General features: G+C 43.1%; 1 protein-coding gene across 1 annotated transcript in view; it reads right to left on the bottom strand.

Annotated features, from left to right (window-relative positions):
* Window positions 1-19,531, bottom strand: part of RLF (rearranged L-myc fusion) — a gene marked incomplete at its 5' end in the record, with an annotated part of 57,091 nt that overhangs the window by 16,629 nt on the left and 20,931 nt on the right. The window contains 1 exon segment of the mRNA XM_017732907.1: window positions 4,492-4,694. Coding sequence (XP_017588396.1) covers window positions 4,492-4,694 — 203 coding nt within the window.

The raw sequence follows: 19,531 nt of genomic DNA on the forward strand, positions 1-19,531 counted from the left end.
CCCATTCAGGCTTGACACTGGAGTTCATTGAGCAATGTCAACATTTTCTAGGGTCCACTGACTTTTGGTGTTCAGCTTGAGACCCAGAACTGACCTCCTGCAGCAGACATTTCTAGAGCAATTCACAAAATGCAAGGGCTTGCAGATATGTCAGTTTTGCATGTATTAAAGTAAAATACAGCAGATTTGGGGGGGGGGGGGGAAGGGGGGGGGGGTGTACAAAAAACACCCCCGCACACAAGATCAGAAAATTATTTAAGAGACAATGCTTTGCTGTCTAAGAGAACAGACATCATTGATCCTTGCATGTCAAAGATTGTAAGCCCATACAGTATCTGTAAATCAAGCGTCACCTCCAGCAGGCAGGGGAGGGTTGAGAAGCAAGCCCATACCAATAGCCACATGACAGAATTGTGAAGATGTTGATCACTGCCCAGGAGAGAAAGGGGCTCTTGTAAGTAACAGGACAGTGCTGCACACCATCTCCCCCCAACATTCCTTGCCAGCAGCACCTTTCTTACGCTGTCATCAACCTTTGGTACCTACAGCCACACAGGCCTTGCAGCTTGGGTGGGAAGTCTAAGTCTGACAGCTGGGCAACTCCAGCCTTCTCACAAGTCTCTCTTCACTCAGCTATTCCTATTCTTCATAGATAACAATTTCAATCAGTATATTTTAGAAGGCAAATTTAAAAAGCTAAAATTTAAATTTAAAGCTAAGTGACACAAACTTCTGTGTTTGATAATTTCCACAATTATACACTGCCATCTCCTCAATACTACAGCAAATATTCTTAAATACTGCAGAGGCTGCCTGCAGCAGTGTGATAGAATTCTGATCTTTCAAGTCTTGGGTTTTAGAAACGCAAATATTGTCAGTGCATGTAAGTATGGGACAAGTTTCCTTCACAGATCTGAAGGCAACGTGGCAGGCTACCTGTGAGCTACTCGGCCAGACATTACTTGACAGAGACCACGCTCATCACCAGTTCCATTAAAACAACAATCACTGAACACCACTACTACTGTTTTAAAAACTACAAAATTAAAACCTATTTACTAGGGTTTCTGAGGCTACAGAATTATACATCCCGTATTCTTAACAGTCATCAGTTATTCCTCAATCAGACTTAGGCTGTAACAAGACCCAGAACTTCTGTTGTGCACTGGACCAGCAGGCACACCACCAGCTCCAGCACAAACACAGCCTGGCACTTGGAGAAACCTACAGCTACACAGTACATCAGAGCCATTCTCCCCCCATAGAAATTTGATTCTTTTTGGACAAAGTCACTTGCATTCAGGACATTAACTACTGAGTAAGCAACAAGGCAAGTGGTTTCAAGTCCCATTTACCTCAATCTTGGTCAATGATAATCCATCTCATTTCAGCTCCTGGGGTTTTTGCTTTTTGTTTGTGAGATCTTTTTTGCTGGGAGATTGCTTGTGAGATTTTTTTTTAATATTTAAGACAAGAAGTCCAAATGCACATCTTGCAATCATCCAACATATCCAGTCAGTCACTTAAGTGACAAACCAGACATTTATTGAAGTCTACTAAACCTGAAATGCTGACCACTGTTATTCTGTTATAAACCCAACTAGAACAACAACTCATTGAAAGCTAGAAGACTACAGAATGAACACTGCTAAGATGTTTTAAATCAGAATTGTTGAAAAATGATGCCATCCCCCCCATGTTCTATTAACAAGGATGCCAGTTTATTCCTCAAAGTTATTCCAAAGAACATACAACCATGTAAGATTTAACTTGTCTTTGTTTTCTACGTTACCTTAGTTTGAAGGAAAAGTTGTGGCATTACAGTGATATTTTATTTTTTATGTCATCATAAAAATTTCCTACCACTAACCTAAGGCTTCTACCATTTTTTAGTAGGACACCATGTCGATACTCTTTATTTGGAGAAGGCCTCCAAAAGATGACTGCTTGTTTCACAACTGAATTTTTTATGAATGGGATAAGGGGCATTTGCTTAAATTGACTCCCTGAAGAGCTTTACTCGCTGACTTTGGATCAGTCTTTCCCAAAGGAATTCCAAATTAAACAAAACCTACTTTGACAATATAAGGAAGCTCCTCTGTGTTCCAGCAAACACTCACACTAACATTCGACAGAAATGACCAGTTACAATTCAAACTCTCAATATGGCTTTAATTTTAACTGGTTGTTGCATTTCAAAATCCTTTTTTATTGTTACATGTGGCTGGCACTAGTCTTGCAGAGAAAACCATCATAGACCATAGAAAATTTGGGGCTTCATGCTTTTGCAATAGTAAATCACTATGTAAGAGAACTGCTTGAATTAGCATTTTAATTGGTTCAATAAATTGGCAAATTCAAGCCAAACATTGGAAGTCTGACATGATCCTTAATTCTACTTTCTACATTCACACAGAGCAGCAGTGAACAAACAATTCTAGAGTTATATTTCTTGTTACATGTGTGCCTCAGAATCAATTCAAGGTACCAGGAAGCACCAGAAAGGCAGGGAACAACTTCATATGCAGTATGTAATATATACACACACCCACATAGACGTATGTTATACACAGACATACATATACATGTATTTACATACCTCTACAGATGTACGCACATACAGATATGTAGATACACTTGTGTGTGTATATATATGCTCTTGCTTATAGATATAAATAGAAGTCGTTTAATTTGTAGGAGCTCAGCAATTTAACTTCCACACCTGCCTTAGCCCAACCACATCCAATTCTTGGAAAGGGATGACCACACATTGTCTAATCTTCCAAAACAAATTCTTTCTCTTCAATCCTCCCCAAACTATCTTCATTCCTATTCAAGCTTTCTGTAATATTTACTTTCTTAGTGAAGCCCTGTTCCTCTACCTACCCCATCCTACTCTGAACTTCAAATTTCACTTAACTTTTGCTCCTTTTATTACAGTTTATTCCCTCTTCCCCCTGGTGGGGTTTTGGTTATTGCTATCTATCATTCCCCAACAGCTGCCATTCTTTGAACTCTTATTTTTTCATTTTTCACCTTTTCCCATCCCTTTTTCCCACTTCTCATTACACCTGACAACCTTCTACCTGAGGAAGATAATAGGTAACATGATGATACAACACATTCCTTGCCTCTTAAAACAAAGGTGTAAATGAAAGTGTTTTAGAAGTCTCAGAATTCAGCAATTCTGTAAGGGTGCCAACTATACAACACCTGAGACCAAGCATGCAAAGAAACATGCCATGCAAATCTTCATACTGCCAGCTATTAAAGTTAATTTTCTGGCACTGGAACACCACTGACTTTATACTTTTCACAGTTTTGGCTACAGCTCCAGTTAAGTCAATAAACTGTACCGCTTTAAGACACTGCTTTGATGCTTTGTGGCTTCATTTCCCCATAAAAAGTTTAATTCAGCAATTAACTTGATTCAATTTATCAGTGTTCCAGCTTTTATACTTGACTGGCAAGAAAAGACTGTTTTGAGTATCAAGGTAAAACAGCTACAGCTACACTTCTCAACCCTCAAATTAAACAGAAAATGGAACAGAATTTAATGTGATTTCTCTAGCATTCCTCATTAGCAGCCAATCCAATCAGAGAACATGCTCTAAGCTACCATCAACTCCAAAGTTTTCAATGCACGGATCATGTCTGCAGTGAGCTGTTAAATACATTCTCTGCTCCTACAGCACTCTGAGGGGAATCTGGCTCAAAGTGCAGACTGAAGAGTCACCTATGCAAATATTTATTTTTCACAAGAAGTATTTTAAGGAACGGTTTTTAAAATAGTTTACATGTACAACAAGATCACTCTGCCACTCATGCAGGAAGTGCAGACATGATGAGAGTTGCTTTTTTTTTTTTTTGTATCTCAAGCTTCCCCTGGTTTCACTGAGGCTTATTCAAAATGTCCAAGTCTCACACTTAAAACTATACCAAATACATACAAGTGAGACTGATCCCATAACAGGTGTGTGACATCAGGAGGCAATAGAGGCAAGAGTCAGCTGTGCTACAGCAGTTATGTGTGAACACAAATCATTGCTATGGTTGTTACTGTAACAGGAAGACTGCCAAAAACAAGTTTAGAGTTCAGGAAGAACAACTCTAAAATGTGTTTTGTTTGTTTCATGATTTCTTTTTCTTAAAACTTTTCTTAGGTCAGGACGACTACATGAGAAGTAATTGCTCTGGTACCAGTGCTGGAGTCAGAAAAGACAGTTTTCCAATTGTATTTTGCTTACTAATGGAACTAAAGTTATAATTTTTAATCTTTCAAACACATCTAATCAAGCATACATACATACTTATCCACAGCAGCAGTTCACACAAAAGTTCTTTTCCATTGCAGTCTGCAATACACCATTCCTCTTTTGGAACTCTGCAACAGTTTCACTCTTCAGCTTCAGTTCTTAGTATTACATAAATAAATACTAAAATGCTTCATAAATATAGATATATATTAAAAAGGGACTATCGGTTACTAACCTCCTTAATGGAGTCTTCATTAGGCAGCATTGAACACACACATGTGATGTAGGCTTGGCGAAAAGATGAAACGTTTGCAATTTCTGGAGAATCTGCACACAATTTCGACAAGAAAGTGGCTTGGGGGATGCAGTTTGACTTCATCAGGTGTTTTATTCGCATCTGCAGAAAGGAAGGCCCTTCTCGTGTAATCAATTTATTAGCTAGGAAAAGAAAAAATCCTTTGAGAATAGACCAGTTTACAGGCGACACTTAAATGAAATTGTCTCACTGAATTCACACTTATTTACAAATTTGTGTACAGTCACTGTTCCTAGGAAACTCTAGGCATGATTGCAAGTGACAGCAATGGACTGTCTTCTCCCAAACTCTGTAGGAAGAGAATGCTGGGCTACAGAAAACAGATGACACAGCCACCCCCACCATGTCCCCCGCAAAAGATAGCACCATTAAGATGTACGCCACAGCAATGGCTAAAGGATACTGATCACACCAGACAGACACCAGTAGTTTAACTAAAGTTCAGAATCATCACCTTTTAACTGTAGCTTTATATTCCAAAAATCAAAAAACATTTCAAGGCAATCATTATATGCTTTTCAACTGGAAAGTTTTCCACCCAAGCTGTTAAAACCCCGTGTAATGCCAAAATACGTAAAATGAAGTTGAGGGTGAAAATATTATCTTTGTGGTACTTTTGAAGAATTGTGTTTAAGACATGCTAGGCTTACGCTCTTAAACAAGCAGATACAAGTAATCATTATGAGACTTGATGAACTAATTCAATAGTAAAAATCCCACTTCAGATTACTTTTGTAAATAGCTAGCAAAATTTACTTATTTGGATTAAATACCTCACAGATTTAGTTTAATTCTCTTCCCAGGTGTTTATCATAGAAACAGAATCCAGTTGGAAGGCACCGGCAAGTCCTGCTCCTCTCCTCAAAGGACTACTTCAAATTAAACTGCATGACTAAGAGCATTGGCCAAATGCTCCCTGAACTCTGGCAGGTTTGGTGCTGTGACCACTTTTTTGGGGAGTTTGTTCCAGTATCCAACCACCCTTGGGGTGAAGAACGTTTTCCTAATGTCTAACCTGTGGTTACCCTGACACAGCTTCATTCCAAGACTCCTGTCTTGCTGCTGGTCACCAGAGAGAGGAGATCAGCACCTCCTCCTCATAGCCTTCTTGAGGAAGGTGGAGACTGTGATGCAATCACCCTTCAGCATTCTCTTCTCCAGGCTCAACAGGCCAAGCAACCTCAGCTGCTCCTCAAGGCCTCTCCCCACCTTGGTCACAATCTAGTAGTCTGATGTCCTTCCTGTACTGAAGCACTCAAAACTCCTCAACTCAAAACAGGACTCGAGGTGAAGCTACCTCAGCACAGAGAAGAGCTGGGTAGTCACCGCCCCCTCAACTGGCTGGTGATGCTGTGCCTGATGCACCCCAGGACACAGTTGGCCCCTGTGGCTGCCAGGGCGTACTGCTTACTCATATTCAAGTTGCCATCAATCCAAACCCTCCAGATCTCTTTCCACAGGGCTGCTTCCCATCTCCTAGTTTGTCCATATAAGCAGGATTACCGTGTCCCAGGTAGAGAATTCATTACTTACTCTTGTTAAATTTCATATGGTTGGCGACTGCCCAGCTCTCTGGTCTATCTGGATCTCTCTATAAGGCCTCTGCTCTCAAAGGAGATCACAGATCCTCCTAACATTGTATCATCAGCAAATTTATTTCATGTACATTCAACTTCTGGACCAAGATAATTTATGAAGACACTAAAGAAACCCTACCAGTGACTACTGGTCACCAGCCTAACATAATCTCATTTACAATAACCCTTTGCACCTGACCTTTCAGCTCACTTCTCATCCAACATACAATGGATTTATCAAGCTGTCTCCTGGACATTTAATCCAGGGATGCTGTGAGAGACAGCATCAAAAGCTTTGATAAAGTACATGTGCTTTGCCTTGGCTGGTTGTCGTGGTTTGACACTGGCCAAATGCCAGGCACCCATGAAAGTTGCTCACCCATCCTTCCCCTGCTACAGCTGGGCAGAGGAGAGAAAAATATAATGAAGGCTTCATGAGTTAGCGCCACGAAAAACAAGGAGAAAACACTCCAAGGGCAAAACAGGCTCAACTTAGAGGTACAGAGCAATTTATTATTAACAAAATCAGAGGAGGATAATGAGAAGTAAAATAAGCCCTTAGAAACACCTTTTCTTCTCCCAATCCCTCCCCCCTTCCCACCAATAGCACAGGGAAACAGAGCATGGGAGTTTTGGTCAGTTTGTCACCCAAGGTTTTTCTTCCACTGCTCAGGGAGAGGAGTCCTTCCCCTGCTGTGCCGTGGGGTCCCTCCCATGGGAGACAGTTCTCCGCGAATTTCTCCAGCATGGTTCCAATCTCATGAGCAGCAGTCCTGTCAAAACTGCTGCAGTGTGAGCCCCTCCAATGGGCAAACAGCCCCCCCAAAACTGCTGTGGCATGGGTCACTCTTTCACGGGGTGCAGTCCTCCAAGGGCAGGCTGCTCCAGCTTGAAAGCAGGGGCCCCCTCTCTCCACTGGGTCTCCCACTGGATCACTGCCTCACACAGATATCCACCCACTTCAGCGTGAGGACCTCCCCCATTGGGCTGTGGATGGATCTCTGCATCCCCCGTGGATCCCCATGGGCTGCAGGTAGACAACCTGCTTTACCATGGTCATCACCACGGCCTGCAGAGGAATCTTGGCTCTGGCACCTGGAGCACCTCCTCCCCCTCCTTTTCCACTGATCTTGGTGTTTCCATGTTGTTTCCCTCACATGTTCTCATCTCCTCATCTTCTCTAGCTGGAATTCAAATTACCCCCACTGTGTTTTGATTTTCTTCTTAAATATGTTATCACAGAGACATTACCACCATGTCTAATTGGCCCAGGCTTAGCCAGAGGCATGTCCATCTTCAGAGCCATCAGGGAATGGCTCTGCCAGACATGGTGGAAACTTCTAGGAGCTTCTCACAGAAGCCACCTCCATGGCCCCCCCACTACCAAGAACCAGGCCATGCAAAACCAACCAATGATGAAATCATGCTTCAGAACAGCTGTGGTGCTATTTCCAGCTTAACATAAACATCTACAAAAAGCCTTGATAAAAGTCTCCAGATCTGTATATCATTCAAAAGACTCTTGCAAATTAAGAGAGACTATTCAACACATTCTTATACTACATGTAGTAATGCATATGAACCAAGGAACAAACTGGCTGATGAAATGTAAAAAAAAACCATGGAAATGCATGAGACATTCTGATAGAACACATACTAGAATGGTGTTCTGCAGAAACTGTAGTCAGTCAGTTAACTTTGGTGCCTGCAAATGACTCTGGCTTAGTCAAAAAAGAATGCTTGCTTTAGACTAACAACTTAATGAAAATATTTCTATTCAATGGCTCTTCCACTATATTAGCATCTTATTATTACTATGCAAGATGGATAGTTAGCAAACCAATGGTATATAAATTTCTGAAAGAGAGGATTGCACATAACACAGAACAAGAAAGTTTTCATGCTTTCTGCACTTAAATAATTGCCCAAATAGAACAGTGTGTTCTAACAGACGCTACACTAGTTGGCAGAAAACTCACAATGTGCACCTGAACAGAAAATTCATTTCAGGCTGTGGTGGTGTATTCCCCCTCCCACACTCCTTTCCAGGCTGCAGAGTGATTGAGATTTTTTGAGTGATCTCAAGCACACTCATTCGGGACACAGGCATCAGGTACCTACCACGTGCCTGTAGTGAAACTTACTTGTATTCTACAGGAGTCAGCTCAGTGGTCCATTAGAGAATCATTTTAAGATTTAAGTCTATGGTAATGGTTTCTGTTTTTCATAGGAAAAATCTCTGAGCATTAAACTCTTGACCCAGTGACACTTCACATTAAAGGAACTTCAATGGTTAAAGCAAAAAGAACTGCCTGACCAAGAGGCAGCCTGCAGTAACATCTCCAGTTGCTAGGAAATAAGCCTCCTCTCTTCCTTAAAAATTGCATCTGTATGACACTGTGCTTGAATAGTTATCAAGGAAAGCTAACAGTGCTTCAATATAGGTATTTGATGTAAGAGACTGCTACCACAACACAATGGCCAGGAGACCACTACTAAGGGAAAACTCCCAGAAAGCTGGCTTACCCAGTATCAGATCAGTCACCTCTCCAAGTGGAAAACTGCTTTTCATGGTCCTAGAAGGAATGGGGTTTAGTGCCCACAAGCAATTCAAAGCAATTCTGTAAGTGCCTCTTTCTATACCTCTTGGCTCACAGAATACTTTTTTTTTTTTCAGGTCCATAAGAGGAATAAAATACTCTTTTTACCTCCTCTAAGAATTATTTAGATTCTTCTTGATTACATAGCTAGACATGCACATGGCAACTCCTTAAATGAAGTTTTACTGACATGTCAGTCAGCTAGTTAAGACATGGGAAATATTTTAAGAGTACCTACACTCAGCCAAATTAAACACTTTCAGTTTAACAGTTACACTTTTATCTTCCAGCACAAATGAGAGAAACTTCGATGAAGGTTGACTCTCTGCCAGTATGCACAAGAGTCTCAACTTGCTGCAGTCTTTCAGAGTACTCAGTAAGCACATGCTCCCCAAGGGTGGCAGGTCTGTGCCCTCGGGCCAATTCCTTCATACCTGAGGGAGTGTGTAGTGAACTCTGCAAAGGAGGCAAATGACAAACTGAGCTCCTCTGTCATGCAGATGTAAGTGATTATGGTAGGAGCAACATTCAGAAATTAGTCACTAGTCAGACATCTGTCTTAGCACTTAGCTTTATTCTAAAGTGGAAAGTTTCCTCTTTTCCTGAAAAAGGAACAAAACCTGAGGAACAGACATCAAACTGAGAAGAGCTGTTTTCCCTCAGAGAACCTAATTTTGTACTCAATCCTAAATCTGTTACATTTCCATACATGTCCATGAACAGACTTTCTTGTTCCTTTTCTTCCTAGATCTCCTGCTGTTATGTGTTCTGTCACAGTGTTCTATGAAACATCTCAAGACTAAAACAGCTTGCTATAAAAATCAGTGCTGATACCCTGCAACCCTTCCCTCTTCCAAACCCTTTAGCGAAAAGGGCAGTGCAGTTTCAAACTCTACACATATCTTAGGAGCTTTCTTAAGCCAGGACCAAAAAGTAAGGATAAGAGACTTCCCCCTCACCCAAAACACTTGCAGTAAAAGATAATTTAAGTTACACCAGAATATTGTGAATACAACCTTTATAAAGCATGGGTGGCACTAGAGCATGAGAAGACTGTGGTCACTATGATAAACATTCAAGAGAAACAGCATCTTGGGTGAGCATTTCTGCAGAAAATCCCTGTGGAACAGGACAATAGGACAATGTGCTGAAGCGCACTAACAAATGTTAAGTATGTACAACTGACACTGAGGTCTGTATACTATACAACAGCAGTGTGTTGGACAGTTATCCCAGCTTTCCTATAAACCAACTCTCATCCCGACAGACATACTAAGTTGTTGGTATTCATCTGTTGCACTCAGCAACAAGCTCACCCCAATCTCCTTGTTTCAGGATATGTTTGTTAAGACAAAGGGCGGAGGGGGGAAAGTCTTGGAATCAGAGTATTAAAGCTAGCTGCCTGAGGCCTGTGCCTGAGGCACAGAACTATGTGGGATGTCATAACTGCTGAACAGCATCAATTATGGTCACGTCAGGATGCTGGTATCATCTAGTCACCTAAAAGGCCTAAGTTGAAATTATTTTTTTTAATGGCCCTTTCCTCAAGCAAATATTAATGCCCCAAACAACCATCCTCAGCCAGCTGACAGTAAAAATCAGGAACCATCAACCTAGCACACAGCAGTGCAATTTATAAAAGCTATAGAAGCAGCAGACAGAACCCAAGCTGCTATGAAACTTTTGCTGGAACAAATTTGGTAAATCATATTTATATTCGATGTCAGTTCCTTTTCCAGGCCAGTGCATTAAAAAAAAAACAAAAAACAAACAAAAAAACCATTAAGAACTGTAAACAAGAAAGGCAGGAACCTGACACACCTTCAGGATTGTTCACTCAAGTAAGCATCTGATGATCATTAACGGGAACTACCAGTTCACAAAACAGCTCCAGCTATGTTGGAAAACATACTAGTTTAAAAATTTTTTATATATGACTTTAGCCATATATATCTTTGCCCCAGGGGAAGGAAACTGAAGCTTCTTTCCAGGGCACTCTTTCTCTAGGTGAGGCCTGATGGGCTTAGCATTTCCACAGACTGGAAATGGGAGTAGCTCCAACATGTTGCAGTGGGGATCCTGCAACACGCATATATCAAACCAGGAGTCCCGTGGAAAGGAAATATATATGGACAGACAGATTCTTGATAGCTGTTTCATAGATGTTTATTTCTCCAGCCGCATGGCCGGGGCTGTGCTCAGGAACTGTTCCAGTCACGGGACCAAGGGTCCTTGGAGAGGGAGGCAAAAGAAAGCATCCTTCAAATCTAAAACGGTAAACCAGGTTAGTTCAGGTGTTAAACGAGTTCATGAGGTGTAAGGTTAGCAACCACTGGGTATAAATCCTCCGTCACTTTATTGACTGCTCTCAAATCTTGTACTAACCTGTATGACCCATCAGGTTTCTTCACGGGTAAAGTTGGAGTCTTAAAATCAGATTGACACTCCCTTAACAATCCAATTTGCAAAAAGTTCTCAATAATTGGCCTGATCCCTTCTCTGTCTTCCCTTTTCAAGGGAAATTGCTTGGCCCTTACAGGCCGTTTCCCTTCTTTAAGCTTGATTTGAATTGGCAGGGCATTCTTTGCCCTCCCTGGGGTACCAGAGGCTCACACTCCAGGGAATACTTGATCCATTATCTTCTTAATCATTTCTTCTTCATTCGCTATTTCCGTTTCTTTGGTTATTAGCATTAGGCTCAGCAACTCTAGATATTGTTGGTCTTTTACTTCCAAACTGATTTCCCCATTTTTAAATATTATTTTTGCCTCCAGCTGCTCTAGCAGATCTCTGCCCAAAAGTGCAGATGGAGCGTTAGGCATATATAAAAATTGGTGAATTCCCCACTGTTTTCTCAATTTATATTTCAGTGGTTTACAAAAGTATGCCTTTCCAGATTGGCCAGTTGACCCTGTCACTACAAAATAACCCCTTGATATGGGTATCAAAGCTTTATTCAACACTGAGTATGTTGCTTCTGTATCTACTAAAAATTCCACTTTCTTTTCTTCGTTCCCTAGTTTAACTATAACCAGAGGGTCCCCTAGGGTAGCGCCCAGTCTTGGATATGAGCAACCACCCCCGCACCTCTCTGGTCGTATTTCTTTTTCATCACCCTTTCTCTTTTCTGGGCACTGGTTTTTCCAATGCCCAGGTTTTGTACAAGGCACACTGGTCCCTTCCTAGTCGGGGTGGTCCTTGTCTTGGTGGACCTTGCCCACGTCTTCCTTTATTTTTTCTTCTTTTACCACCCTTATTAATTTTTGCATTCCCTCTCCCCAATTGCTATAAATGCTCCGTGCCACACTAAGCAAAGTCTCTAGATTCCGGGTTGTTGGACCTTGCATCTTCTGAAGCTTCTGCCGGATGTCTCCTGTGGATTGTCCTAAAAATAAATTTACCAATTGCTGCACTCCTTCTTCCGGTCCAGGATCCGAGGTGGCATGGCAACGCATCGCATCTCGCAAGTTGTCTAAAAATTCAGAAGGTGTTTGAGAGGGACCCAGCTTCATAGCATACGGGGCTGAGCAGTCTATGGCTTTAGGGATTGCTCTTTCTAGCCCTTTTATTATGAATCCCCAGTACCTTTTTAACTGTGCCATTTCATCTGGCTCATTAGGGCCCCACTCTGGATCCTGAAGAGGAAGTACCTTTTTAACATCCTCCTGTGTTATCCTGCAATCATCTTCAGCCATATTCACAGGTGTCTTTATAACTAATTGCTTTTCTGATTCAGGTAGAGCATCAAGCAGTAACTGGGTATCAGCCCAATAAGGATTGTGTTGGTTTGTTGCAGTGGGGATCCTGCAACACGCATATATCAAACCAGGAGTCCCGTGGAAAGGAAATATATATGGACAGACAGATTCTTGATAGCTGTTTCAGAGAGATGTTTATTTCTCCAGCCGCATGGCCGGGGCTCTGCCCAGGAACTGTTCCAGTCACGGGACCAAGGGTCCTTCTGCCCGCGCAGGGAACACAAACCAACCAATGGGAACGAGGCTGAGCAGGGGCAGGGAATCCCCGTGTCTGTGCCCTCAGGGCCCCTCTCCCAGGGCTACACGGCAGGGGAGGGACCCCAACACCAACAAGATAAGGCCATCTAAAGAACATCAACAGAACATCAGCAGCCATCTACGGAACATCTACTCCAGACTCTGCCTCTGGCAGAATTGGAGACATCTCCTCTGGAAAAGAGGGATAAGAAAATCAAGGAATGAAGATCTAATTAACATCAGAAGCGAAGAAATCCAGATCCAATAGGAGACCAAATACTGAGAACTATACAACTTGAGACCAATGAACACTGACCCAATTAGCTTCTATGAGTTTTGACTGTGTAAGAGATCTGAAAAATCTAGTAAAGGTCATGTGTCATGGAATAATTCTCTCTGCACACCCGGGCTATGTGTGGATGAGATGATTTCTGTGGTACATCCTGGCCAGAGAATAAAGTAATGCCTTGACTCTCTAACATTAAAAATGTTGTTGGGAGGGTTTTTTGTTTTTCTCGCCATTTCGGTGACAGCTAGGCAAACTGAGCAACTCTCACATCTGGCTTACCAGTGACTCACGGCAGCAAAAAGTAGGAATGCTTTTCAGGTACTCATCACAAAAACCCAAAAAGCGTGAAATACAAACTATTCAAAGAAACTAAGCTTCAGACAACTGAAAAAAGACACTCTGTGAAGCTGCTGTTGTATTGTAGGATAAAATGGCAGTTTGACTAAGGCAACTGAAAATCCATTGCACTGGAGCTCCTTCCACAGTCCCTACTCCCACGCCTAACAGCAGAACTACCATCCCTTCTGGGACCTGCAGGAAGTACATTTTGATTCCTCCTATTTCTATCAAATGGAGCCTACTACTAGCACAGAACATCATACAGATCAAAGAAGTGACACAAGTGAAAGAAGGAAGACAAACCTCGTAACTCATCAGTGACTTACAATCTACTACAGAAACTAGCTTTTACTTCATATGATTCTGAAGGTAAAAAAGGATTAAGTTGATTTAGTAGACATCTAGAGATAGTTGCTTAATACCAGCTCCAACCATGTCCTATATGAGGCCAAGAGACTAATTCCAGCTGCTCAGACGGAGTTTCTGCAAGAGAAATAAAAATCACAGCAGCATTTGACTGCCTGGCATAGAGAAAAGACAGGACTGAACAAAGAAAAGGAAGTAAAATAAAACCAAGATTTTACTAATCATAACCCATGGTATAATACAGCTTCATGGATCAGTTCGTATGTCAGCAGTTAACTTCTATAGTCACTAAATCACATTTGTCTGATGATGTCAATAAGATAAACCAGTTACATTATCAGCACAATCTAGGAGTCAAAATATTTTCCATGCCGTAATATACCATAATGGCATAGAGAGCAGGATTTCTTTAAGTTTTCATTTTGCCTTGTACCAGAGCATAGGGTAACAAGTCTGGCACATAAATCTTGCCTTCTGAGAAAAAAGAAAATTTTACCTATGGCCTCAATCTACTTAGAATCATACAGTATCTTGAGGTACAAGGGACCCATAAGGATTACGAGCCCAACTCCCTGCTCCTCACAGGACTGCTTCTCTTCTGCTGCATAACAATATGCATTATTTTGACTTCTTTGAAATGTTATTGGATAGCTGGCAACAGCTACAGGAGACTGAACTTTATGCACTTTGTTGTCTTTCACAGTCTTATGTTCTTTCCTACAACTCGCTGCAAATCTTCAATACCTCTTCACTATACTCTTAGTCTTCCAAAAGGCTAACAAAACCAAAAAACACCAAATAAAACCCCTTCCATCCCACGTAATGTAATGGCACTAAATTATTTAACTACTGAAGCATTACTTTATAGTATGTATAGCTATTAAATATTGTGATTCCCTGTCACTGTTGTCTGCAGGGACAGTGCGAAGAACGACACAGAATTCAAGTCCAGGATAAATGGCATTATTGGGTGCTTGACCATACACCTCCCAGAGTGATTGGCTGAATGCTACAATGCCTATTTCAAAATATTTTCTTCAGTGAACCAAAACAATATCCACTGCATTCTCACAACACCCTGCACCTGCAAATAGTTTACAAAATAGCAAACTGTCTCTCAGCTAGTTTGCACGAGAATGGAGATTTTCACAAGAGACTGTAAAAGGTGGAAAATTTTTCCGCTAGCCTCTTCAGCATCTACAATTCCCCATCTCCCTATTTTCCCATTTCCACTACTAATAATGCTACTACTATCTACCACTTTCACAGTACTTGCTGCAAGCCAAAGGAGTAGAGCAGAACAGGACAGCACTCTCACATAGTGCTCTCCTTGTCTTTCTACATGTCTGATACCACACTGAGCTCTGCTAGTATTTACTGTTCCCTGCACTGTTAGTTGAAAACACTCAAGCAATATCTAAACCATCCTGCTTCGGTGCTAAGAAGACACACTCAGCTCAGAAAGATCATCTAGCTATGTCTAAGCAGCTATGCTGTGTGTCCACAGGCCACAAGGATGACACTTTTCTCAGTTTATCTGCTCTTTGATACCCTGAAAGCAAGCAAAAAAACAAACTAAGCTTGCTGAGATTGCCACAAATGCAAGACACACGGTAGAAGAAACATTTTAAGCAGATATTCAACTTCTCAGAAGTTCCCTTTACTTAAAATGTCTAACACTTCACTTGAGAAATGTGCTTTTTCCAGATTTGTCTAATACAGGATTCCGGAATCACATTCAGACTTTTTAGGGATGCCTGTGGACTATTCCAGACTACCTGAAAATGCACCTGTGCAGAAGAGCTCCAATGAATGTCACAGAATCAACTGTGTTGGAAAAGACCTTTTAGATCATCAAGTCCAACCTATGACCTAACACTACCTTATCAACTAAACCATGGCACTGAGCATCACATCCAGTCTGTTTTTAAACACCTCCAGGGACAGTGACTCCACCACCTCCCTGGGCAGACCACCCCAGTACCCAATCACTCCTTCTGCAAAGAATTTTTTCCCAATGTCCAGCCCAAACTTCCCCACGTGCAGCTTAAGACTCTGTCCTCATGGCCTCCCAGTGGTTGCCTGGGAGAGGAGGTTGACCCCCACCTGACTACAACCTCCTTTCAGGGAGGTGTAGAGTGTGATCAGGTCTCCCCTGAGCCTCCTTTTTTCCAGGCTAAACAACCCCAGCTCCCTCAGCCGCTCCTCCTTCACTAGCCTTGCTGCCCTTCTCTGGACATGTTTGAACATCACGACATCGTTCCTAAAGGATCCCCTTCGTGGGGGGCCCAGAACTGGACACAATACTCAAGGTGCAGCCCAACCACTGCCAAGTACAGTGCCAGAAGCACTATCCTAGTACTGCTAGCCACATTATTTCTGATACAGACCAAGATGCCACTGGTTTTCTTGTCCACATGGACCCACTGCTGGCTCATGTTCAGTTGGCTGTCAACCAGTGCCCCCAGGTCCCTTTCTGCCTGGCCGCTGTCCAGCCACTCTGTCCCTAGCCTGCAGTGCTGCAGGGGGGTTTTGTGGCCAAAGTGTAGGACCCAGCACTTGGACTCACTAAATCTCATATTGCTGGATTCAGCATATCGATCCAACCTGTCCAGATCCCTCTGCAGAGCTCTCCTACCCTCCAACAGATTGACGCTCACATGCAGCTTGGTGTCATCTGCAAATTTGCAGATGGTGGACTCAATCTCCTCATCCAGATCATCAACAAAGCTATTTAACAGGACTGGGCCCAACACTGAGCCCTAGGGGACACTGCTAGTGACTGGCTGGAGCACCATTCATCAGCATTCTCTGAGCCCCGCTGTCCAGTCAGTTCCTAACTCAAAGAACACCCGCCCAAGCTGTGGGCTGACAGCTTTTCCAGGAGTATGCTATGGGAGACGGTGTCAAAGGCCTTGCTGAAGCCCAGGTAGGCAACATCCACAGCCTTCCCTGCATCAACCAAGCAGGTCACCTGGCCATAAAAGGAGATCAGGTCACTCAGGCAGGACCTGCCCCTCCTAGACCCATGCTGGCTGGGTCTGATCCCCTGGGTGTCCTGTATCGCCTGTCCATGTGATCATACTCAGGATGCTCTGTTCCATAACCTTGCCAGGCACTGAGGTCAGGCTGTGTCTTGGGGTGACTTTATGATGTGTATCTCATATCGCTGCCCTATGCCCAGAAATTAATTTTTGTGCCTTTCTATGCCTTTAAGCCGAGCCTGAGAGGGGGAAGGAAAAACTGAGCAAAACTTTTTCAAAGCAGTTTGCAGCTTGTTCAAGGTCACACAGAGATAGCAACTTTTTTTTTCAGCTGTGGCAGGAGAGCAAGAGGGAAGGGAAGCACCCAGCTTGCTTTTCTTTCCAGTTGGCTTTTGGCAATTTTTTTTTTCCTCAGCTCCTTTTCCTTCAGAAAGTTGAACTTTTGTTTTCCTGGGACTTTGGTTTTTCTTCCTTTTCTCTCTGCTGGACTGTTTCAACATCATAATACATTGGGAGGACTTTCCACCGAGGCCTTGGCCCTGGAGGTGGGCCCACCTCCTCATCCCAACTCCAAGGAGGGGGAGAGAGAGATCTGCAGAAGAACTCTGAAATTTTCCCAGGTTTCTCTCAGCAGATTGAGAGGTTTTATTATTTAACATAATTATCTTTTTCCTGTGTGTTTGTTAAATAAATAGTTTTTATCTCTTTCACTTTCCTTTGAGGAAAATTTATTTACTCCCGAACCTGGTGGGGGAGGGGTGGTTGTGACCTGCCTTCTCTCAGAGGATATATTTCTAAATTTGGCCAAACCGGAACAGGCTGACAGGCCTGGAGTTTCCTGGATCCTCCTTCTGGCCGTTCTTGTGAATGGGTGTCACATCAGCCAGCTTACAGGCACCTGGGACCTTCCCAGTGAGCCAGGACTGATGATAAATGATGGAGAGCAGCTGGGTGAGCTCTTCTGACAGCTCCCTCATCACCTCAGGATGGATCCCACCTGGTCCCACAGACTTGTGAGCATCTAAGTGGCTCAGCAGGTCTCTAATTGCTTTTTCTGGATTACAGGGAGGGGCTATTCTGCTCCCCATCCCCATCTACCAGTTCAGGAGACCAGCTGTCCTGAGAACGACCTGTCTTTCTGTCTTTCTGTTGAAAACTGAGGGAAAGAAGGAGTTAAGTACCTCAGCCTTTTCCTCATCTTTAGTTACTATATTCCCCCCGCATCCAATAAAGAATGGAGGTTGTCCTTGCCCCTCCTTGTGCCATTAACATATGTATAAAAACATTTTTTATTATCCTTCACAGAAGTAGCCAGATTAAATTCTAATTGGGCTTTTGCCTGTCTAATTTTCTTCCTACATGACCTAGCAACATCCTTAAACATTTCCTGAATTATCTGCCTCTCTTTCCAAAGGTGATACACCCTCTTTTTCCCCTTAGTTCCTTCAAAAGCTCCTTGCCCATTCAGGTCAGTTGTCTTCCCCACTAGCTCATCTTTTGGCATATAGGGATACAGTCTGCTCCTGCACCTTCAAGGTTTCTTTCCTGAAGGATGTCCATCCTTCCTGGACACCTTGTTTTTTAAGGGTTGTTTCCCAAGGTACTCTCTGAATCAGTCTCTCAAACAGGCCAAAGTCCACCCTCCAGAAGTCCAGAGCAGAAGTTTTGTTAATGCCCGTCCTCATTTCACCAAATATTGAGAACTCTTATTTCATGGTCACTGTACCCCAAACGGCCTCCAACCACAACATCTCCCACCAGCTCTTCTCTGTAAACAGCAGATCTAGTGGAACTCCATCCCTAGCAGGCTTGCTCACCAGCTCTGATAAGGAGCTATCCTCCACACACTCTAAGAACCTCCTAAACTGCCTCTGCTCTGCTGTGTTGAGTTCCCAGCAGATATCTGGCAGGCTAAAGTCTCATACAAGAACAGGGGCTGGTGATCTTGAAACATCCTCCAGCTGCTTGTAGAACAATAAATCTACCTCTTCATCCTGGCTGGCTGGTCTATAACAGACTAGACTCCCACCAGGACGTCAGCCTTGTTGGCCTTCCCTGACTCTTCCCATAGGCACTTGATCTTACTGTCAAGAGCCTCCCTAATATACAGGGCCACCTCTCCACCTCTTCTCCCTCCCCTGTCTCTTCTGAGGAGCTTGTAGCCAACCATTGCAGCGCTCCTGTCATGCAAGTCATCTCACCACATTTCCATGATGGCAACTACATCAAAGCTCTCCTTCTGTACCATGGCTTCCAGCTCCTTTTGTTTGTTACCCATTGTCCTGGTTTAAAGGACAGGTGTCTGCCAAGGAAGGCAGTAACCTCCCCTGGAATGGAAAATATGACCCCCTGCCCTCCAAACTATTATAACCTTGAAATTATGGGGCTTTCAGGCAAAGATATGGGAAAAGGAATGAAATGTTTTAGTAGTGTGTATGTGTGTGTGTGTGTATATATATGTATAACAAGGCAAACAAGCAACAACAGCAGCAACAACAAACAGAAACAGACACCCAGTAGCAACCTTCTCTCAGCAGTCAAGCACTTTTCCCTTCGGTGTAGTTACGGTCACAGCCGGCAGGGGCGCTGTTCGCTCCCGGCCAGGTTGGGCAGGTGTGATGGCTCCCCCGCGGCTGCAGGGGGCGCTGTGGCGCGAGCTTGGTCATCTCTCTCCATGCAGTAATGGCAGGTGAGCTGGCAGAAGAGATGAAAAAGAGGCTTCCTTTGCAAACCCACAGGGGCAGCTGGTCCCAGTGCCCCTCCGGATGGTGAGATGGGCTGTAGCAGGGATTTCGGAGCAGCAGGCTGG

This window comes from Corvus brachyrhynchos, unplaced genomic scaffold (genome assembly GCF_000691975.1).
Source record: "Corvus brachyrhynchos isolate BGI_N302 unplaced genomic scaffold, ASM69197v1 scaffold425, whole genome shotgun sequence".
Classification (NCBI taxonomy): Eukaryota; Metazoa; Chordata; class Aves; order Passeriformes; family Corvidae; genus Corvus; species Corvus brachyrhynchos.